Source organism: Leuciscus leuciscus (assembly GCF_965113295.1).
Source record: "Leuciscus leuciscus genome assembly, chromosome: 1".
Lineage (NCBI taxonomy): Eukaryota > Metazoa > Chordata > Actinopteri > Cypriniformes > Leuciscidae > Leuciscus > Leuciscus leuciscus.
In genome coordinates, this window is record NC_138725.1 from 51,976,593 (window position 1) to 51,994,441 (window position 17,849).

General features: G+C 36.3%; 2 protein-coding genes across 3 annotated transcripts in view; both read right to left on the reverse strand.

Moving 5' to 3' along the window:
- The window catches only part of setd1a (SET domain containing 1A, histone lysine methyltransferase), a 27,997-nt gene extending 27,915 nt beyond the window's left edge, over positions 1–82 (reverse strand). Inside the window, exon 1 of the mRNA XM_082138276.1 lies at positions 10–82. The gene's annotated coding sequence lies outside the window, so the exon portion shown is untranslated. The remainder of the gene's footprint in view (positions 1–9) is intronic.
- Positions 83–4,299: 4,217 nt separating this feature from the next.
- fus (FUS RNA binding protein) lies at positions 4,300–16,054 on the reverse strand. 2 transcript variants are annotated; one of them, XM_082166335.1, is made up of 15 exons: positions 15,899–16,054; positions 14,992–15,016; positions 14,727–14,887; positions 13,951–14,125; positions 13,588–13,838; positions 11,701–11,911; positions 9,011–9,045; positions 6,273–6,305; positions 6,076–6,185; positions 5,868–5,997; positions 5,684–5,767; positions 5,433–5,592; positions 5,055–5,152; positions 4,820–4,955; positions 4,300–4,690 (listed from the first exon to the last, which is right to left on the reverse strand). In XM_082166335.1, the coding sequence occupies exons 1-15, from the start codon at positions 15,909–15,911 to the stop codon at positions 4,651–4,653; spliced, it is 1,662 nt and encodes a 553-aa protein (XP_082022461.1). In that variant the 5' UTR covers positions 15,912–16,054; the 3' UTR covers positions 4,300–4,650. The 2 variants fall into 2 exon arrangements, with proteins under 2 accessions (XP_082022461.1, XP_082022460.1); XM_082166334.1 differs by having other exon boundaries at positions 5,666–5,767.
- Between the last annotated feature and the right edge of the window lie 1,795 nt (positions 16,055–17,849).

The following is a 17,849-nucleotide window of genomic DNA, read 5'->3' on the forward strand; positions in this document are numbered from 1 at the left end:
GTAACTAACCTGAGAGCCTCGCCTGCTCGCCATCAGTCACTAGAAATATTTAGCCGTTGCATTGGCAGTCGTACTTTCCACATAATTCACGACTGTGTGGCTTTGCTATACATTATTTATTCAATTATGTTAAAATATATTGTGACTATATGTTTTCATGAAAAGTAAAACTGTAATATACATTAACATGAAGCTATTTTCTGCTTTTACTTTTTTTCGATCACCTCAAAATAATTCTGACCGTTGTAAGCGTAACTTCTTTGTGGCGAATCTGCATTTTCGTTTTATTTTACGTCATCGAAGTACGAACTTGATACAGCTGCGTGGCTCTGCGTGTACTTAAAGGGTTCTTCTTTACATGGTGTAAGAACAATCGCACAAGTTCATTACAATGTTTACTTTGATAAATAGTTAAACCAACATATTTAGAAGTTGGGTGCAGATGATAAATTATGAGCTATGAGCAGAAATAATGTCCTCACAAATACTAAAACTGAGGTTTTTCGAGACAAATGAACGGCAAAATAATATACATTAATTAAATAATTAATGATAGCCTAATTATTTAAATAATCACAACGTATCTTATATTCCTAAAGAAATCTTAAATCGCACCAACAAGGCAAAAACAAAAAAGTAAGCTAACTTACATAAAGTTGCTCAGTAGGCTATCATGTTTTTTTTCATTGACACATTTTCCAACATGCATATTGTACTGACTAGGAAATACTTCACGTTTCAAACGACACTTTTAGTCATTAGTCATTAGTATTAGATTTTATTTTATTTTATTACTCATTCTGTTCACAAGTTCAGAACCCACTACACTTTAGTGAACAGCAGGTGGAGCTACAACAATCTTACAGTTTTTTATTCGCGACGCTTTGGTACTTATTTTCACAAGTAAGGTGTACATTTTCAAAACTCTTAGTACAAAAATCCAAACTGATCACACTTGTAACACAGCTAGTCATTATTTCAAAACCTGATCTCATGCTTTCATTACAGTTATACACTTTTCAGTCCACATAATCATTGTTTCAAACACAAGATTATTGTAATATGTAATGAGAACATTTGGTTTAATCACAGAAACACAACAGTATGATCTTCTTTCATTTTGACTGATTTAACAATCAGTTCATTCAACAGCAAATAATGCAAGATACATGTCTCAAATCACCGTTGTTGCTGAAATAATTACAGTAATTCAGGCTACAGTTGACACATTAGAAGTAATTGAATCCATAATGTTTGTATCTATCCAGTGTGTTATCAAAAGGTGTGATGAAGTACAGCCATGAGGTTCTGTGCTAACAGAGTTTGCTGGCAATACAGTAAATGATTGCACTCTATGCCATTTGACTGAATCTAGTGGACCTTTACAGATGAAGGTTGAGTTACAGTAATGTGGCAGTCTCTACCATGGTAATCTGTTTACAGTATTGCATACATACTGTAATGTAAAATGCTGTATTTGATGCCATCTGTCTCCCTTCTACTGATGCATCTCTGATCAATCTGATGTTTTACAGTCATTGACTGTTTCCTCTCCCTTATACTCTATTCTGCTTTACAGTATTTGCACAAATGGCAAATTTCTCTCTCTCTCTCTCTCTCTCTCTCTCTCTCTCACACACACACACACACACAGACACACACACACATGCGTGTGCACACACTTTGAACATAATGGTGGTTATTATCTATAAATCACTTATGTAAAAATAATTCAAACATTTGGTTATCCATATCGGAAATTGCAAACAAGTTCTATAGAAACTGTCTATTGAATCAATATCAATAGAAATCTATAGGTTTACCAAATGATTCATTGATTAACCATTAAGATAATTTGGATTAAATAATAGACAAATGTATTAAACTGAACAAGAAGAAATGCAAATCAAAAGTTTGATAGTAAGAGCTTTATGAAAGGCAGTTACTGTGAATGAAACATTTATGTAGACGAAACACTTATTATTAGTGGGACATAGGTAGATAGATACGGTAGGTGTAAGGTAGTAAATATAATGGTAGACAAGTGTAATATATTTTTTTTTTTTTACCTGTTCTTTTGTTGACTCCTGATACATTAAGTTATTCCTAGTTTGGAGGTGAATGTCTGAAAGTTCAAACTTCACCAATGGCTTTTGTGTTTTTAATGTTTATATAGTTTTTTATCATTATTAATCATTTCTATTCCAGGCGGCGCATTACAGAAATATCCTAACATTAGAATCCTCTCTGATATGTTTGGTAACCATGGTGATATTAGTCAAAACCTTATTTAGGACAAAAGCTATTACAAAATGACATGTATTTGTTTTTTTTATTCGCTTATTACTATTTTCACAAGTAAGATGTACATTCTCAAAACTCTTAGTGCTAATATCACAACAGATCATCAAAAGTGCAATTTTCCCCCCCAAACATTTCCCCAAAACATTTCAGCATATAATCAATTGTTTTAGTACAATAAACAATCAATATAAATGTTTCATTCACAGTAACTGCCTTTCATAAAGCTCTTACTATCAAACTTTTGATTTGCATTTCTTCTGGTTCAGTTTAATACATTTGTCTATTGTTTAATCCAACTGATCTCAATGGTTAATCAATTAATAATTTGGTACACCTAGATTTCTATAGATATTGACTCTATACTTGACATAGTTTCTATAGAACTTTTTTTGCAGTTTCCGATACGGATAACCAAATGAAATTAATTATTTGTACACAAGTGATTTATCCTAGATGATGACCACCATATGTTCAAAGTTTGTGCACAAACGTACGTGTGTGTGTGTGTGTGTGTGTGTGTGTGTGTGTGTGTGTGTGTGTGTGTGTGTGTGTGTGTGTGTGTGTGTGTGTGTGTGTGAGTGAGTGAGTGAGTGAGAGAGAGAGAGAGAGAGAGAGAGAGAGAGAGAGAGAGAGAGAGAAATGTGCTATTTGTGAACATAGAGAGAGAGGGAGAGGAAACAGTTAAAGACTAGTAGACTAACAACAGATTGACCAGAGATGCATCAATATAAGGGAGACAGATGGTTTTGTAAGTGTATTTTCTAATGTGGCATCTGTAGCCCATATTACTGTAAGTATTTCAGCAACAAGGGTGATTGAAACATGTATCTTGCATTGTTTGCCGTTGAATTAACTGATTGTTAAGTACTAAATTGAAAGAAGATCATACTGTTTCAGTGATTAAACCAAATGTTCTCATTATATCACAATTATCTTGTGTTTGAAACTAAAAATGTTATAACTAGGCTAGTGAAAGCACAAGGTCAGGTTTTGAAAGAAAGACTGGAAAGAAACACAAAAATACAGAAAAAAACCCGTAAAATTGTGAAATATTATTTCAATTTAAAATAATGGTTTTCCATTTTAATATATTTTAAAATGTAATTTATTCCTGTGATGTAGAAGCAGTATTTTCAGCATCATTACTCCAGTCTTCAGTGTCACATGATCCTTCAGAAATCATCCTAATATGATTTTCTGCTCAGTTTTTATTAATGTTGGAAACAGTTGTGCTGCTTAATATTTTTTTGGAACCTGTGTTACTTTTTTTCAGGATTAATGAATGAATAAAACGTCAAAAAGAACAGCATTTACTCAAAACAGAAATCTTATCTAACAATATAAATCTTTACTATCACTTTTTATCAATTTAGCAAATCCTTGCTGACTAAAAGTATTAATTTCTTTCAAAAAAAAGGAGGAAAAAATTAGTGACCCCAAATACAGAAGTTTTCCATTTGAAATAAATGCTGTTCTTTAAACAAAACAAACAAACAAACAAACAAACAAACAAAAACTTCATCAATGAATCCTGAAAAAAGTATCACAAAATAAAAAATGTAAAAAATATGCACAAATGTTTCCAGCATTGATAATAAATCATCATATTACAATGATTTCAGAAGGACCATGTGACACTGAAGACTGGAGTAATGATACTGAAAATTCAGCTTTACCATCACAGAAATAAATGACATTTTAAATTGAAATAACATATTCACAATATTACAGTTTTTCTGTATTTTTGATCAAATAAATGCTTAATCTGTGAACATAAGAGACTTCTTTCAAAAACATTAAAAATAATTATTTTTAAAACTTTTGACCGGGACTGTATGCATGTGTGTGTATATATATTATATATAATTTCAGTAAACATTTATTTTATTTCAAGAGATGATTATTTAGAGATAAGCAGTTTATTACTCTCATAAGTCAATGAGATCGAAAAATGCAAAGTGCTTGGAAATGAAATGAAGGTGAGATAATAAAGTAATGCCACATCACAATTTACTATTTTTCAGACATGTTTAATTTTAAACCACAATAAAAAATAAAAAAAAAGGTCAAAGAAAGTATATTTAATAAATTGCACAAATATTACTACTGTGATCTAAGCACCAACAAGTTCAAAGAGAGAAAAAAAGTTATTCATAATTAACAATATCAGAGTCTAGAGAGAATAGTACAAAAAGTTATATAACCAGAACTAAAACAAAAACAAAAACACTTATTTTAACAACATACAACACAAAACGTTTGGAAGAAGGTAACAAGTGTTGAAGTGGAGTGAATACTGGTCCCACATGGAATTAAAGTCTTATTTGGACAAAAGAGAATTTCCCATTAGTAAGGCCGGTCTCTGCGCTCATGCCTGTGATCTCCCCTGAAAAACACACAACAGAGGCACTAAGATACACTTGTCACTCACTGGGGAATAGTGTATATTGAAAATCAGTTTTCTACCAATTAACATTTTAAGATGTGCAAGAGTGTGAATCATCAGGGCATTCACCTTGAGTCCATCTTGCCAGGTCCGAATCCACCCCGGTCACCTCCCCTCCCTCCTCTGAAGCCCCCTCGATCACCACCACGACTGCGGAAACCACCTCGATCGAAACCGCCTCTGCCCCTGTCTCCACCAAAACCACCTACAAAAATAGGTGCATTTAAGCAGCAATCCACTATCTCTAGTAAGTCAGATGCTGACACAAAATCTAGTTCATTTTCACAGGAAAGTTCCTCTTTACCTCCAATCGGCGACATTCCACCTCCACTTCCTTCCGGTTTGGGAGCTTTGCACTGATTACACTCATTTCGCCATGAGAAGTTTAAATTACCACATGTTCTGCATACGCACAAGAGAAAAGCACAGAAAATATGAATTTATCAAGTCAAGTGAAATTTATCTATACAGCGCCTTTCTCAATTCATTTTTGGTTTGACAAAACAATTGTTTCAAATCAGCCGTCCAGAAAATCATAATCTTAACGTTTATAATATCTTAATGCCTTATAGTCACATTTAGCAGTATTGGACATACTTTTATATCCAATTAGAGATGCATGATAATATTTACATTTTGCTACAAAACCATCTGTTAAAAGTAAGTGCAAACCAACACTTACGGATTTGAACATTTCCAGTCTCCTGCTCTTTGCTGGCCGCCACCGCCACCGCCATTACCACCACCGTTGCCACCACCGTTGCCACCACCACCGCCATTGTTACCAGGGAAGCCACCACCACCACCTCTGCCTCCCCCAAATCCCCCACGGCCCATTGGCCCTGCAAGAAGAGAGAGAAAACCCAAGTCAGAAAAACAAAACAGAGACTAAGAGAAGGAGAGAACCTAAAATACCTCCTCGACCACGACCACCTCTCATGCTGCCACCGCCGCGTCCAAATTCAGCTCTGCGAGTGGCGAAGGACACCTTGATTGGATTTCCATTAAAATCCTTACCTGAGGGGAAAAGATGAATGTGACTTAGACTGGACAGACGCCCAAAAACTCCAGCTTTGTTTTAGGAGGTAGGCACTTGTGTGGTTCTCTTTCAACATACCATCAAACCAATCAATGGCTGCTTTTGCTGAAGGGGGGTCATCAAATGAAACAGTAGCCTCCCCTTTAAGCTTCCCTGACTCTCTGTCTGTATATAGATTTATCATGGGTAACCCTGTCTTCTTATTGATCTGTGTAAAAAAATAGATATTATGACAAGGAGAACTATAAAGGTAGCTGCAGCACAATGGAACTTTTTTCTTTTCCACCTTGATGATGCCGATCTGTTTAAAGAAGTCTGCAACTGAGTCCACAGTATAGCTGTCTCCAAGACCTTGCACAAAGATGGTGTTGTTGTCAGAGTTATCCTGCTCCTGCACTGTAACAAAAATTTGAAATTTATAATCATGCTTGAAAATCATCTAATAATGCAAGTAGCTGCAGAAATCAGTTGCCGTATACTTACTATTTGGCCCACCAGCTCCATGATCCCTGGGCCCTTTTAAGTGAAAGGAACATTTATTAATATTACGTATGTACACAAACACACGATTTACAAACACTTATTACGCATTCGTAACCCTTTGACTTTTCTTTAATGGGGTCATATACATCTGTACAATCAATTATAATTTATGCTCCAGATACAGAAAGCAGAACCTGATGGAAATCTGTAGCAGCATATTTGACTAAATGAGAGTACCAAGCACCAACCAACACTATCTGAACATTGTTTCTTATCGACACGACTCGTTTTCAAAATTGACGAAACTGGTCAAAATTTAAATAAGTCCAAGTACTCAATTAAGAGATTCTTTCCTCCCATACTGATAGCTGTAGCTTGATTTATCCTCATACATAAACCGAAATACATGTCGGACAACTTCATGTACTTGCTTTTACACCACAAACCTCTCATTTTCTGGAAAGCTGTAAACCATGCAATAACCATCTGATTCAAACCCCTGCAAAACCACCCGACCATACGTTTACAGTCTGCTTTGCAATGAGCAGCTATTGGGTCTTTTGTTGTTGTTGGTTTCTGTCATCTCATTGGTTGTATATAAAACATGCATAGCTAATAAGGACAACTTTTAACTGAATACCACTTTGCAACCAGTCACATGTCATTCACCCTTTTTATTAAGAACCCAGTAACTCCATTAGCACTGAACACCACAACAGTCTGTTACATTACGACCCATTACATCAATGACAATATGTTCATAGGCCATGTGATAAGGTTCTCATTCTCCATCCCACAAAAGATGATTTCCAAACAGCCAATAGGTCAGACACTGCTCAATACTTTTTGTCTATGAGTGAATCTAGACATTGGGTTTTCCCAGCATAAGCAACCACTTAGATTCAACCACAATTAATTTAGATAACCATTAGAATAGTTACCAACACCACTGATGTTTTAAAGAGATTACGATGATCAATGATGAACCGCAATCTTACACATTATACCAGTCTAATCAAAAGAATAATATTGAAACCCAAATGGTTTACTTTCAGTATTAGTAAATATGACCATGACTCACTGTATTAAACAGACGTTCCTCAACCCTAAAGCATGACAGCCTTTAAGACCACCTTAAGTTCACAATTCATCATCTTCAGCAAATATTCCTTCCACATGAAACCCATGACCATTTTTACTGGATCTGGCTTCATATCAAATTGTATTTGAGCTAGCCAGATAAGCAAGTCTCGAGTCCTTGTTATACCTTTAGATTCCTTTTGAGGTAGTTACCAGTTAGAAGCAGTGTAGTGAACACAAGGATGTTGGTTTCCGGCTGGTGAGGACATGTTCAAACCATTATGAACATGATATTTCATATTTCAAACTGTGTGATGCATTGTGAAAAAAACTTATATGTGTAATTGAAATCCTTCCATCTCCAGGCCTCCATTCCTGTTGTTTTAAATAACCTTTTCATGTACTTTTTTGTGTAGAATTATTCCATTAGGACCTTCATCAGACCAGTACAACCCTAAAACCACCAGGCACAAATGAATTTGAACAACCTCCAGAATCCAGATGTTTGCCACATTAGAGACCTTTTGAAAAGTGCTCAGAGTAAAAAATGGGTGCTCCAAAAAGGGAAATTCCAAAAAGCAAACAAACAAAAACAAAAAAAAACCCACACATATTGGAATCGTCACGGTAAATTCCAATAACATTTTTTTTAAAATTGACCAAAAATGAAAACCAGTAAAAGGTACAGGAATTGTTTTATTTAAGTTTGATGAATATTTTGATTGTTCAACATTCTCCCAGACATTTGAAGACATGCCGTCCCACACTGTACAGCTGATAAAGGTGCATTTCACGTTACTGTCCAGCCACTAAAAAAAACAATACTGCCACAAGCATTGAAGAAGTCTTTTTTAACCACAACTGACTTTATTGCACATCAGCTGGAGCATGGTGCGAGGGTCGCGGGATTTATTCCCAGGAAGCTCATACTGATAAACAAAAATATTAACCTTGAATGCATTGTAAGCTGCTTTTTGATTAAACCGTCTGATAAATGCATTAATGTAAAAAAAAAAAAAAAGATTTTGGACTTTCAGATATACCTGCCCAAACTTGTATTAACAACCATTTTGTTTCATGTTTCAGTGTCTGATCAATAGATTCTACTTCATTTCAAATTCCAGATCTCCAATTCCATTGATCGCCTGTGAAAATCCATCTAAAATAAATTAATAAAAATCTAATTTTAAACTCTGAAAATCACATTGTATACCTTCTCGTTTGTGACACTAATAAGAGAATGTATTTGTTGAAAAATTGCACTTACAGGGATAATTCACAAAAAAAAAATCTCTTATGTCTTCTATTGTGTTCCACAGAGGACAAAGTCATTTAGATTTGGAACGACATGAGACGACAGAATTTAAATTGTTAGGTGAACGATCCCTTAAGGTCTTTTACTATAACGGTTTACAGACGACTTTGTGTTTCTGCCTTAACAATGCATAATGAGAAAGCTGTTGCTAAATGCATTAAAGCGTAGTTGTTTACCACTTATATTTACCACACACACAAGGTGGTTATCGCATTCATTTCAGTGTATTCTTTTAAAAATATAACGCAAATTTCTGTGACATGACCAGACACCCACTCCTCCCTCTTAGACTAGGCTCTCTTTAAACCCCTGAAGTTCCTTGTTTGAAGAGTTTGTCACTTACCACCAAACTTATTGAATCCTCCACGATCGCCCATTCTGACGGAGAAGGAGAGAGAAGCAAGACGAATTGAAGGTTGATGAGGGTGGTGCCCCATTTCACTCTTGAGGCTGGAAAGGGCCCACCCATCTCCATCATCCTTTCTACAAGTTCCCCATTGCCCCTTTTCTTTTCTGCTCCCTCTCACTAGGTTCATCTTTCCTCATAACCCATAAGGGAATTTTGGAAACCCATTTGATATTCCTTCCCCAAGTCATGCAGGCCCTCTATCATAACCATTTGGCCTATTTTGCTCAAAAGAATTACCATATATTTTTTACCATGCAGCTTTGCAGTGCTTCTGTGAACTCAATCATTCTTTCACAAAATCAAGTATTTTCTTTTATCAGATCGAAGGTATATCTTTAGCCCCGGACCTTCACCCATTATATACCAAACGGTATCCGTGTTCTGTTTCTTTGGACAGAAACTGCATACACTGCATTCAGTTTTGCATTTAAATTAATAGACATAACTGATGTGACCACTCTCCCCCTTTTGGATTAATCCAGCTGTTCCATACGGTTTTGGGATCCTTTTAAGATTTGAAAGGATCCTTAGACGTTATTATTATTATTAATAAATCACACATTCCTCATTTATTCTTGACTAATCTTCACTTCCCCAGTTGTCTAGAGCCTGTGTTTCTGTTTTATCTTCTTCAATAGGAAAAGCCTAAATCGCTGAACCTTGTAGAAAACAGCCTAGGAGGAGATTTAAAGATTCATTAAAGCATTGCAACACACAATAATCCTGTAGGAGAGGATGGAGAAGGTTTAGAGAACAGGTGAGATCACAGCCAGATGGGATTGATCTGCTGCTTCAAATAATTACGCTAATGTTACATTTTAACCTTAACTTTTTTATTTATAAAAAGTTTATTAAGTTGGGGGGTTTGTAAAAGACCTTTATGTTCTTGAAACTACGGATGCACCAATACTTTACTTGGCCGATACCTGTGAGACTTTTTTCCAAGCACATTTAGGGTTGAATGTTTAAAATCTTCCTGAACTGTTAACTTTGCTGATCACCAGGGCATCTGGGGAGGATAAAATGGAGCACAAGCAGAGACAAGCGAGAGTTTTAGCACTCTCTCACTTATGTCCTCACTTTTCCCCATTAAAAACATCTGACTGAATGAATCCACTCAAACAAGTCAAACACCTCAATGTTACTTTTGAAATTCTAGAAAATTCTAGGAAAGCATTGACAGTCATTCACAATATGCTGCATGTTAACGTTTTTTAACGGCATCAGAACATTTTTATATTGCATCCAACCTGGTTACTAGTATCGGTGCATCCCTACTTAAAACTAATTGCAAACTAAAACATAAAAGCATTACTGAAAAATGGGAAATCATAATGAAAACAAATGTACTATACTGCTAACACTAGCCTATATAGCCGCGTTTCCACCGAAATTACCCAGAACAATTTGTCCCAGGAACTTTTTTCCCCCAGACCTGTTGCTAGCCGCGTTTCCACCGCGGTCTAAAGTACCGTGAAGATTAGGGAAATAGTCCGGTGACGTAGGACTGCGCACAACTTTACAGTTCCCACTGGATTTCATCCTCTGAATTTAAGCTTACTAAAGCCTGAACCTCGTCGTCAGTCCATCGGTCGTATTTTTTTAACTCCATTGTTAATTCGAATAGCAGACGACTGTTACTACACGCACCACAACAGATGGTGGTTGAATAAAATGCTGCGTGGAGTCAACCAATCAAAATGCGGCATAAACTCAACCAATCAGCATGTTCAGCGCCCAAGTTCCACCCCTGAAAGTTCCTAACTTTGAAAAAGTAGTACCTCACTAGCAGGGACTTTCGGAGGGGGAAATATTTACCCGGAACTTCATTTAGACCCTGGTTCCTGCGGTGTAATCACACCCAAAGTTCCTAGTTCCTTGGGAAAGTTCCTGCGGTGGAAACACGGCTTATGTAAACAAAACGTAAATAAAACTTAAAAATACAATGAATTATAATAATAGTAAACTCCTGTCCTGGTCACAATGTGCAATGTGGACGTGTGAAGGAAAACATGTGATGCGATGCACTTCCATAAGTGCAACTAGTAAAATTATCAACTTTTTGCCACAGGACAGTCCACCCATAATTCTTTTTTGCCGGTAAGTCAACGATTAACAGATTATTATAAAAATAAAAAAAAAACCTGGTCATTCATTGCAACTTCTGATTAGTTTTTGTTCAATATTATGTGAACCATTGGCTGGTTCCATCTTGTGAAGGGTGTAGACACGGAAATATTCAGCACACTGGCACCGACTTAACATCATGCATCATTTTAGGTAAATGCATGAATATGAGGATCACCAATAAATCATACACCAGACCATTCTGGCTCCTAATTGGACAAATTTTCTGTATTCAGTTTCACTTTTTGTCCATATTGCTGTTTTAAGTAGACCGAAACTTTACACCCCAAATCAAAACACTTTATCTGTAGTTTACCATGGTCTAGGCCACCATTTACTTTCAGCCCAGCCAGTCGATGTGGTGTAACACCTTTGGCTCTATTTTAACCTTTTACCTGAAGGTGTTATTTTTTCCCTAAATGACACACTGATGCAAACATGTGGACTTTATGTGGTGAAGGAGATGGAAGAAGTGCGTGATATGAATGTTTTCTTACCCCATTCCTCCTCTGCCACGGGATCCTCCACGACCACCTCTGTCAAACCCACTCGCTCCTCGACCTCCAAAGCCACCTCCACCTCCACCTCCGCGACCACGTCCACCTCTACCATCCTGACTATATCCGCCATCCTGACCACCATAGCCTCTTCCTCCTCCTCCACCACCACCATCACCACCACTCATTGGTGGGGAATCCTGGTTGTAACCTAGAAATGAAATACAATATATTTTAATGGAAACCTTAAACATTTAAGCCTTTCATTGTAATCGCTTTTTGAGGCGAGATGTACAACTTCTTGATACCATATAGGTTATTGACCAGTATTAGGGCCTATTTACACCTGGACACTTCATGCATTTTCTCTGATCAGATAGCGATCCGATAGTGAAAAGACAAGGTGTAAATGCCCTCCGAAACACATTTGAGATGGATTTAAATCTCATCACTCAAACCACTTCAGGAGGATGAAACTGGACAAGTGTAAATGCATCTGGTTGTTGAAACCACATACATTTTACTCCTTCCAAAATGTTAAAAAATAAACATGTGAGAGCGTGTTATAGGCTACCGGCTCCCGGTAGCAACATCCGACAGCTCTACTGGAACACGCATCACCACAGATACGGCCCGACGCAGATGAGTAGCCCATCTCTTCAGCAAGCTGAAGTGCAAACTGCCACAAAAGAAACTGAAAGTTTGCCGTCGCATCCTGAAGCTCAACACACAATCAACTTCATTAAAAGTAGTGAGACTAAATTATCTTACCAGGGCTGATGCCCCTTTCTCTCCTGTTGTGGTCTTTGACCTTGAAATTAGCCGATGATAAATAAATTGCAGCTCATACCTGTTGCTTTCGTTGACGTGAACTCCGTTAAATTTGCATATACCGTGGGAATTGAAGAACAGATTTATTTTCGTTTTTCAGAGACGCATTTATGTGGCCAAGTGTAAATGGAAGTTTTAACAAAATGGATAGCTATCTAATCAGTAAAACGCATGAAGTGACCAGGTGCAAACAGACCCTTCAATATCAAATTTTGCATGCTATTTTTACATTTAAACTACCTTTGCCTTCATCTTAAGACTAGAATACACTACATGACTTTTGCCTCGATTTACAGTCTAGATGGGTTTACGCTAGTTACTGAAAGTCAGAGCCAGTCTGCAGATTTGAGTTGCCAGATTTCAGAGAAAATCACCTAGTGTATGATGAGCACAGACTCAGATTTTCTAGTTTCAGAATAAGATTTATTCCAGTCAGAGAATATAAAAAAAATGTAAGCCAATTTTAGAACACATTTTGTTTACATTTGTCATGCGCATTTGTGACGCGCGTACATGCATGAGTTTGTGTTTGTATCGACTTGTAGTGTGTGATCCTCAGTTGTTAAGTGTATGATGCCCAGTTTGTCCTCTGTAACCATTTACAAAGTCAGCAAGTGAATGATGGCTTGTATTTTAAAATATGTTCAGATTTTAAAAGTTGTGTACACTGTTAAATGTAATCTTCAGAAAATTTCAAAATGAATATCCATTTTTCATACTCTATATTATAATGTTGTTATGCCTTAATTCACTGGTAACATGATTTTTTTATGTAGACAAAAAAAAAAAGTATAGAATTGTAATATTTCTTTAGGAATTTGGTTACAATTACTTGTTTTGTTCTACAACATAAACAACTGAAACATGAATATTCAGGCCATTGAACTTTTTTTTAAAAAGCAAGTTGCTAACAAGTTTTTAAATATAGAAAATGCCAATTCTCTAGTCTTAGAATTAGAGACCGAACAGCTTTATTTTCTATTCCCAAGATCGTTATATAGCTAATCAAATCAAACTTCTATATGTTAACTTTCTGAAGGAATCTCTCAACCTCACCTCCCTGTCCGTGCTGATTTTGTTGCCCATAGTTTTGAGGTGGAGGAGAGCTGTAATTGGGAGATTGGTTGTAAGGACCTCCTCCATGTTGAGAGGACTGGTGTTGGCCCCCGCTACCCCCATATCCACCGCTCTGTCCTCCACTGCTCCCATATCCTCCAGACTGACCTCCACTGCCACCATAACCACCCCCACCCTGCTGCTGTTGCTGCTGACCATAGCCAGACGACTGGGAGCTGTTCCCATAGTTACTGAAACACAAAATAGGTTTAACATGTTCTTATCAATAATGCCATATTCTGGGCATAAAAAAAACCTAGAATTTAGACACACTGACAAAAAGATTCACAAGTGAAATCTCACCCAGAGGCAGATGAAGTAGCAGATTGATGCTGGTTATAGCCGGAGTAAGAAGACGGCTGGTTGTATCCTCCACTTTGAGCTGCTGGAGGCTGGCTGCTGTTATTGTAGCCTCCAGAGCTGTACGACTGACTGGACTGATTATAGCCCTGAGAGGGAAGCTGAGACCCATATCCTCCTAAAAAAGATAAAGTCGGCATGAAATGGAAGTTGTGATAGTCTTTTCTTGCCTGTTGTGACATATAAACCGAATTAAACTGCTTCTTGAACAAGAAACAAAATGAAGGGCAGGACTTGATTTTGTCCTTCGGAATTGATTGGTTTGATTGGTTCATTGTGCTGTGCTACTGCTGTGATCTCATGTGAGTGACAGGTTGTCCCGCCCCAGTAAACAGATCAGTGTTGCCAAATCCGTAATTTTCCCACGCAATTGGACTACTTTTACAATGTTGCCGCGGTTGTTTTTTTAGTTTGTGGATTTAAGCAACCGGAATGTGATTTTTCCCGGGGAAACCCCCGCCCCCCTTTTGCTTTTGTTTTGGACAGGTTTTGAATAGCATTGGACTGGTTTTGTTACGCAAACCTGGCAACCCTGAAACACGTCATCAGAAAAGAGCAGTTGTTGCAATTGGTATGTGAAGTTATTTTGATGAAAGAATACGAGGGCACATGAAAACAGATAAATAATTTATTAAATACTGTATTATTCCATAAAAAAGAGAATTGTTCATTTTGATTTAATGTTGACTTTAACTTTCACAGTATTTGCAGTATAATACCTGACTGGGACTGTCCATAATTGGAGCCGTATCCACTCTGATTATAAGGAGCAGAGCTGCTCTCTGAGTTTTGGCTGTATCCTCCTAAGCTCTGCTGGCTGTAGTTTTGGCCAGGGGGTTGACTGTAACTCTGGTTGGACTGTCCTCCATAGCCACCATAACTGGGCACAACAAAATTAATTCATTATTTTAATGATAAATGTGAGAAATCTTACGATAAATGCAATATTACTATAAGACTTTGGAAAGGATGCATTAAACTTACCCATGGCTTGAGGTTTGAGCATAATCTAAAGGGAAAAGACAATGTGCATTATACATGGTGTTTATTTGTTTGTTTTTTAGTAATTTACATATAACATTACTGGCAAGATCATGAATCTGCATCTGATCAAAAGTCTGCATTGGCTTTGGGGAGATAGAGTACTAGTCTGGGGATAGTTCACCCAAAAACGAACATGATGTAATATTTTTTTAGAATCGTGACATTTTACTTGTATGAGTTACGTTTGTGGAACATAAAAATATGATATTTTGAGAAATGACCCTTTTTTTTGTCCTTACAATTAAAGTCAATGGTGACCAAAACATTCTTCTTTCATGCTCCACAGAGGAAAGTCAAGGTTTGTAACTAACGTTACATGAGGATGAGTAAATGATAACAATTTTCATTTTGGGGTAATCTAACTATTCAACTAGACAAGCTCCCGTTTTAATAAATGAGCCCTTACGCTCACACAGTTCTGTAATCGTAATGGGGGCGTTACATTTTGTCGCGTCGCTACCAGTGTGATGTAGAGGATGCCTGAATGTAGAGATAAATAGATAATGTAGAGATTAAACTGAATTTAAATCGAAAAAATATTCAGTATGGTCTCAGGGTAAATATAGGTCAGTAATAGAACAAACCAGCTCAAATTGAAAGAGCTGCAAACAAAATGGCGGATGCCGACATTTCGCCTTTTCACAAATAATATATAAATGCTCCAAAGGGGTCAATTGCTTCTATAACACGTAAGTTACATTACATCACCTCGCCATTTGTGAGTGAGCAATACAAATGAAAATTATTAGGTAAGTTACGTTTTGCATTAGATGCTATGTTTCGTCAAAACCTAGCGATTATAATAAAATACAAATAATAATAGGCCTAATACATTGACCTATCTTACCATTTGACGCCATGATAGCGCTTGAAATCCTTTTAGGAGCTGATGCAGAAGCCCAATTTGAGCTCAGTCACCTTTGGTTATCAGTACCAACGGTGCAACTGTGCGGAGAGTGAGTGAGAGACTAATGAGTGACGCTGTTATGTTGTTGTGTGTCGGTATGAACCTGCAGGCGGCGCCGGACCGGTTTGGGTCATTCCTGAGATTCGGTAATATTTCACTTTTTTAAGGTGGTGGTTCACCAAAAATGAAATGGAATATTAAAAGCTTTTCACAATACTTTGGTATGTTCATTGTAAAAAAATAAATAAAAAAAAACATTTAAATGATTTTTCATAATCATAAAATAATGTCTTATATCTATTGTACACTAAGCCTGTGGTCATGTGGCACTTCACTGAATTTTTACTTAGAAAATATTTAACAAAATGTACAGTGTCCAATTTTTTTGCCCAATTTTGTAAGTATTTGTTTGTGTTACTTTCTTGTGAAAAAATAAAAATAAAAAACAAGATATTTTATATATATATATATATATATATATAAAAAACTGATTATAACGGTGTGTCTCTCAGTCTGAACTCAACCCGTCACGCTATTCACAACTATTCTCTGCATATAATAATTTAGACTCCACCCATCTGTGACATCAGAAATGACACCATTCAGGTATTTTTAATAGTGTTGCATAAAATGCTAAGTTGTAATATACTTTTCATTAATATTTTTGAGGCCTATTGTAGTCAAGGGAGGGTACTGTCAAGCTTAACAACTCAACCCTATCACGTAAAAATTTAGATGGAATTTCTTTTCTTTTTTTTTATCCATAAGTATATCCAATGTGCTTATTTCATTGCTGCCATACACTACTCTGCTACACTACAAGATGAGCAAGTGGCCATTTTGTGCAAAAAACCTCAACCGTCACACAACCTATCACATATCTGTATATTTCTCATTGTTTCGGGATTGAAAACTTGTGACGGCTGAGTTTTTCACTTCATTTATGAATAATTTTAATAAAAAAATATAAAATAGTCATGGTTTCAGTACTTACCAAAATCATAACTCAAAATGTTGTTATAAATAGAATATTTGATAATGTGTCTACTTAAAAAGCATCATATGCCAGAAATGGCAGCAACAACAAAGACAGTGTTGAGCATGCAAATATGTTGACCCGAAAGGAGGGCACAATAGAGAAAGTGACAAAATGTTTGATATAACATTGAACTAAATGCCTCCCTTCAAACCAGTTACAGTCTTCTACCCCATCACTGTATTCTCAACCTTGTCACATTAATATTTTGGGGGGGAAAAAATAGGTAAGACAATTAAAAAGGAAAGCATTTCTTGCCGATTACCATCTGGCATGTTAAGGATTAACACAATACAATTGTGGTTTTAGTTAAACATAAAAATTTATATAATATAAAATAAAGAGACCACAAACACACAATTTGTTTATTCTTAACTTCAGTCCCATAAAATTTTGAAAATGATCAGAAAAGTTACATTTGTAGTTATTAAATTGTTATGAGGGACTCATGAGCATAAGGTAGATGTTTGTTTTATAGCAAGTTGTGTAAAATCCTTTTTAAACCAATTCCATTTTGTCCATTGGGGGGTTGAGAATAAAAGGTGTTTAAATATGAAATTATTTAATGCCTGAGGTGGGAAAATATGAGTTTTTTGGAAGTTTGATATGTGCCTAATGATGTGGGGTAGAAAATGAATTATGTAAAAGAAAAAGAAAAAATTGTAAAACAAAAATCCACGTTGAAACATTACAGAATCCCAGGAATGACTTAAATATTTACCCAAACACTATGGAGGTTAAAGGGTGCCGTCAAACTGTCTGGTTACCAACATTCTTCAAAATATCTTCTTTTGCGTTCAACAGAAGAAAGAAACTCATACAGGTTTGGAATAACATGAGGATGAATAAATGACA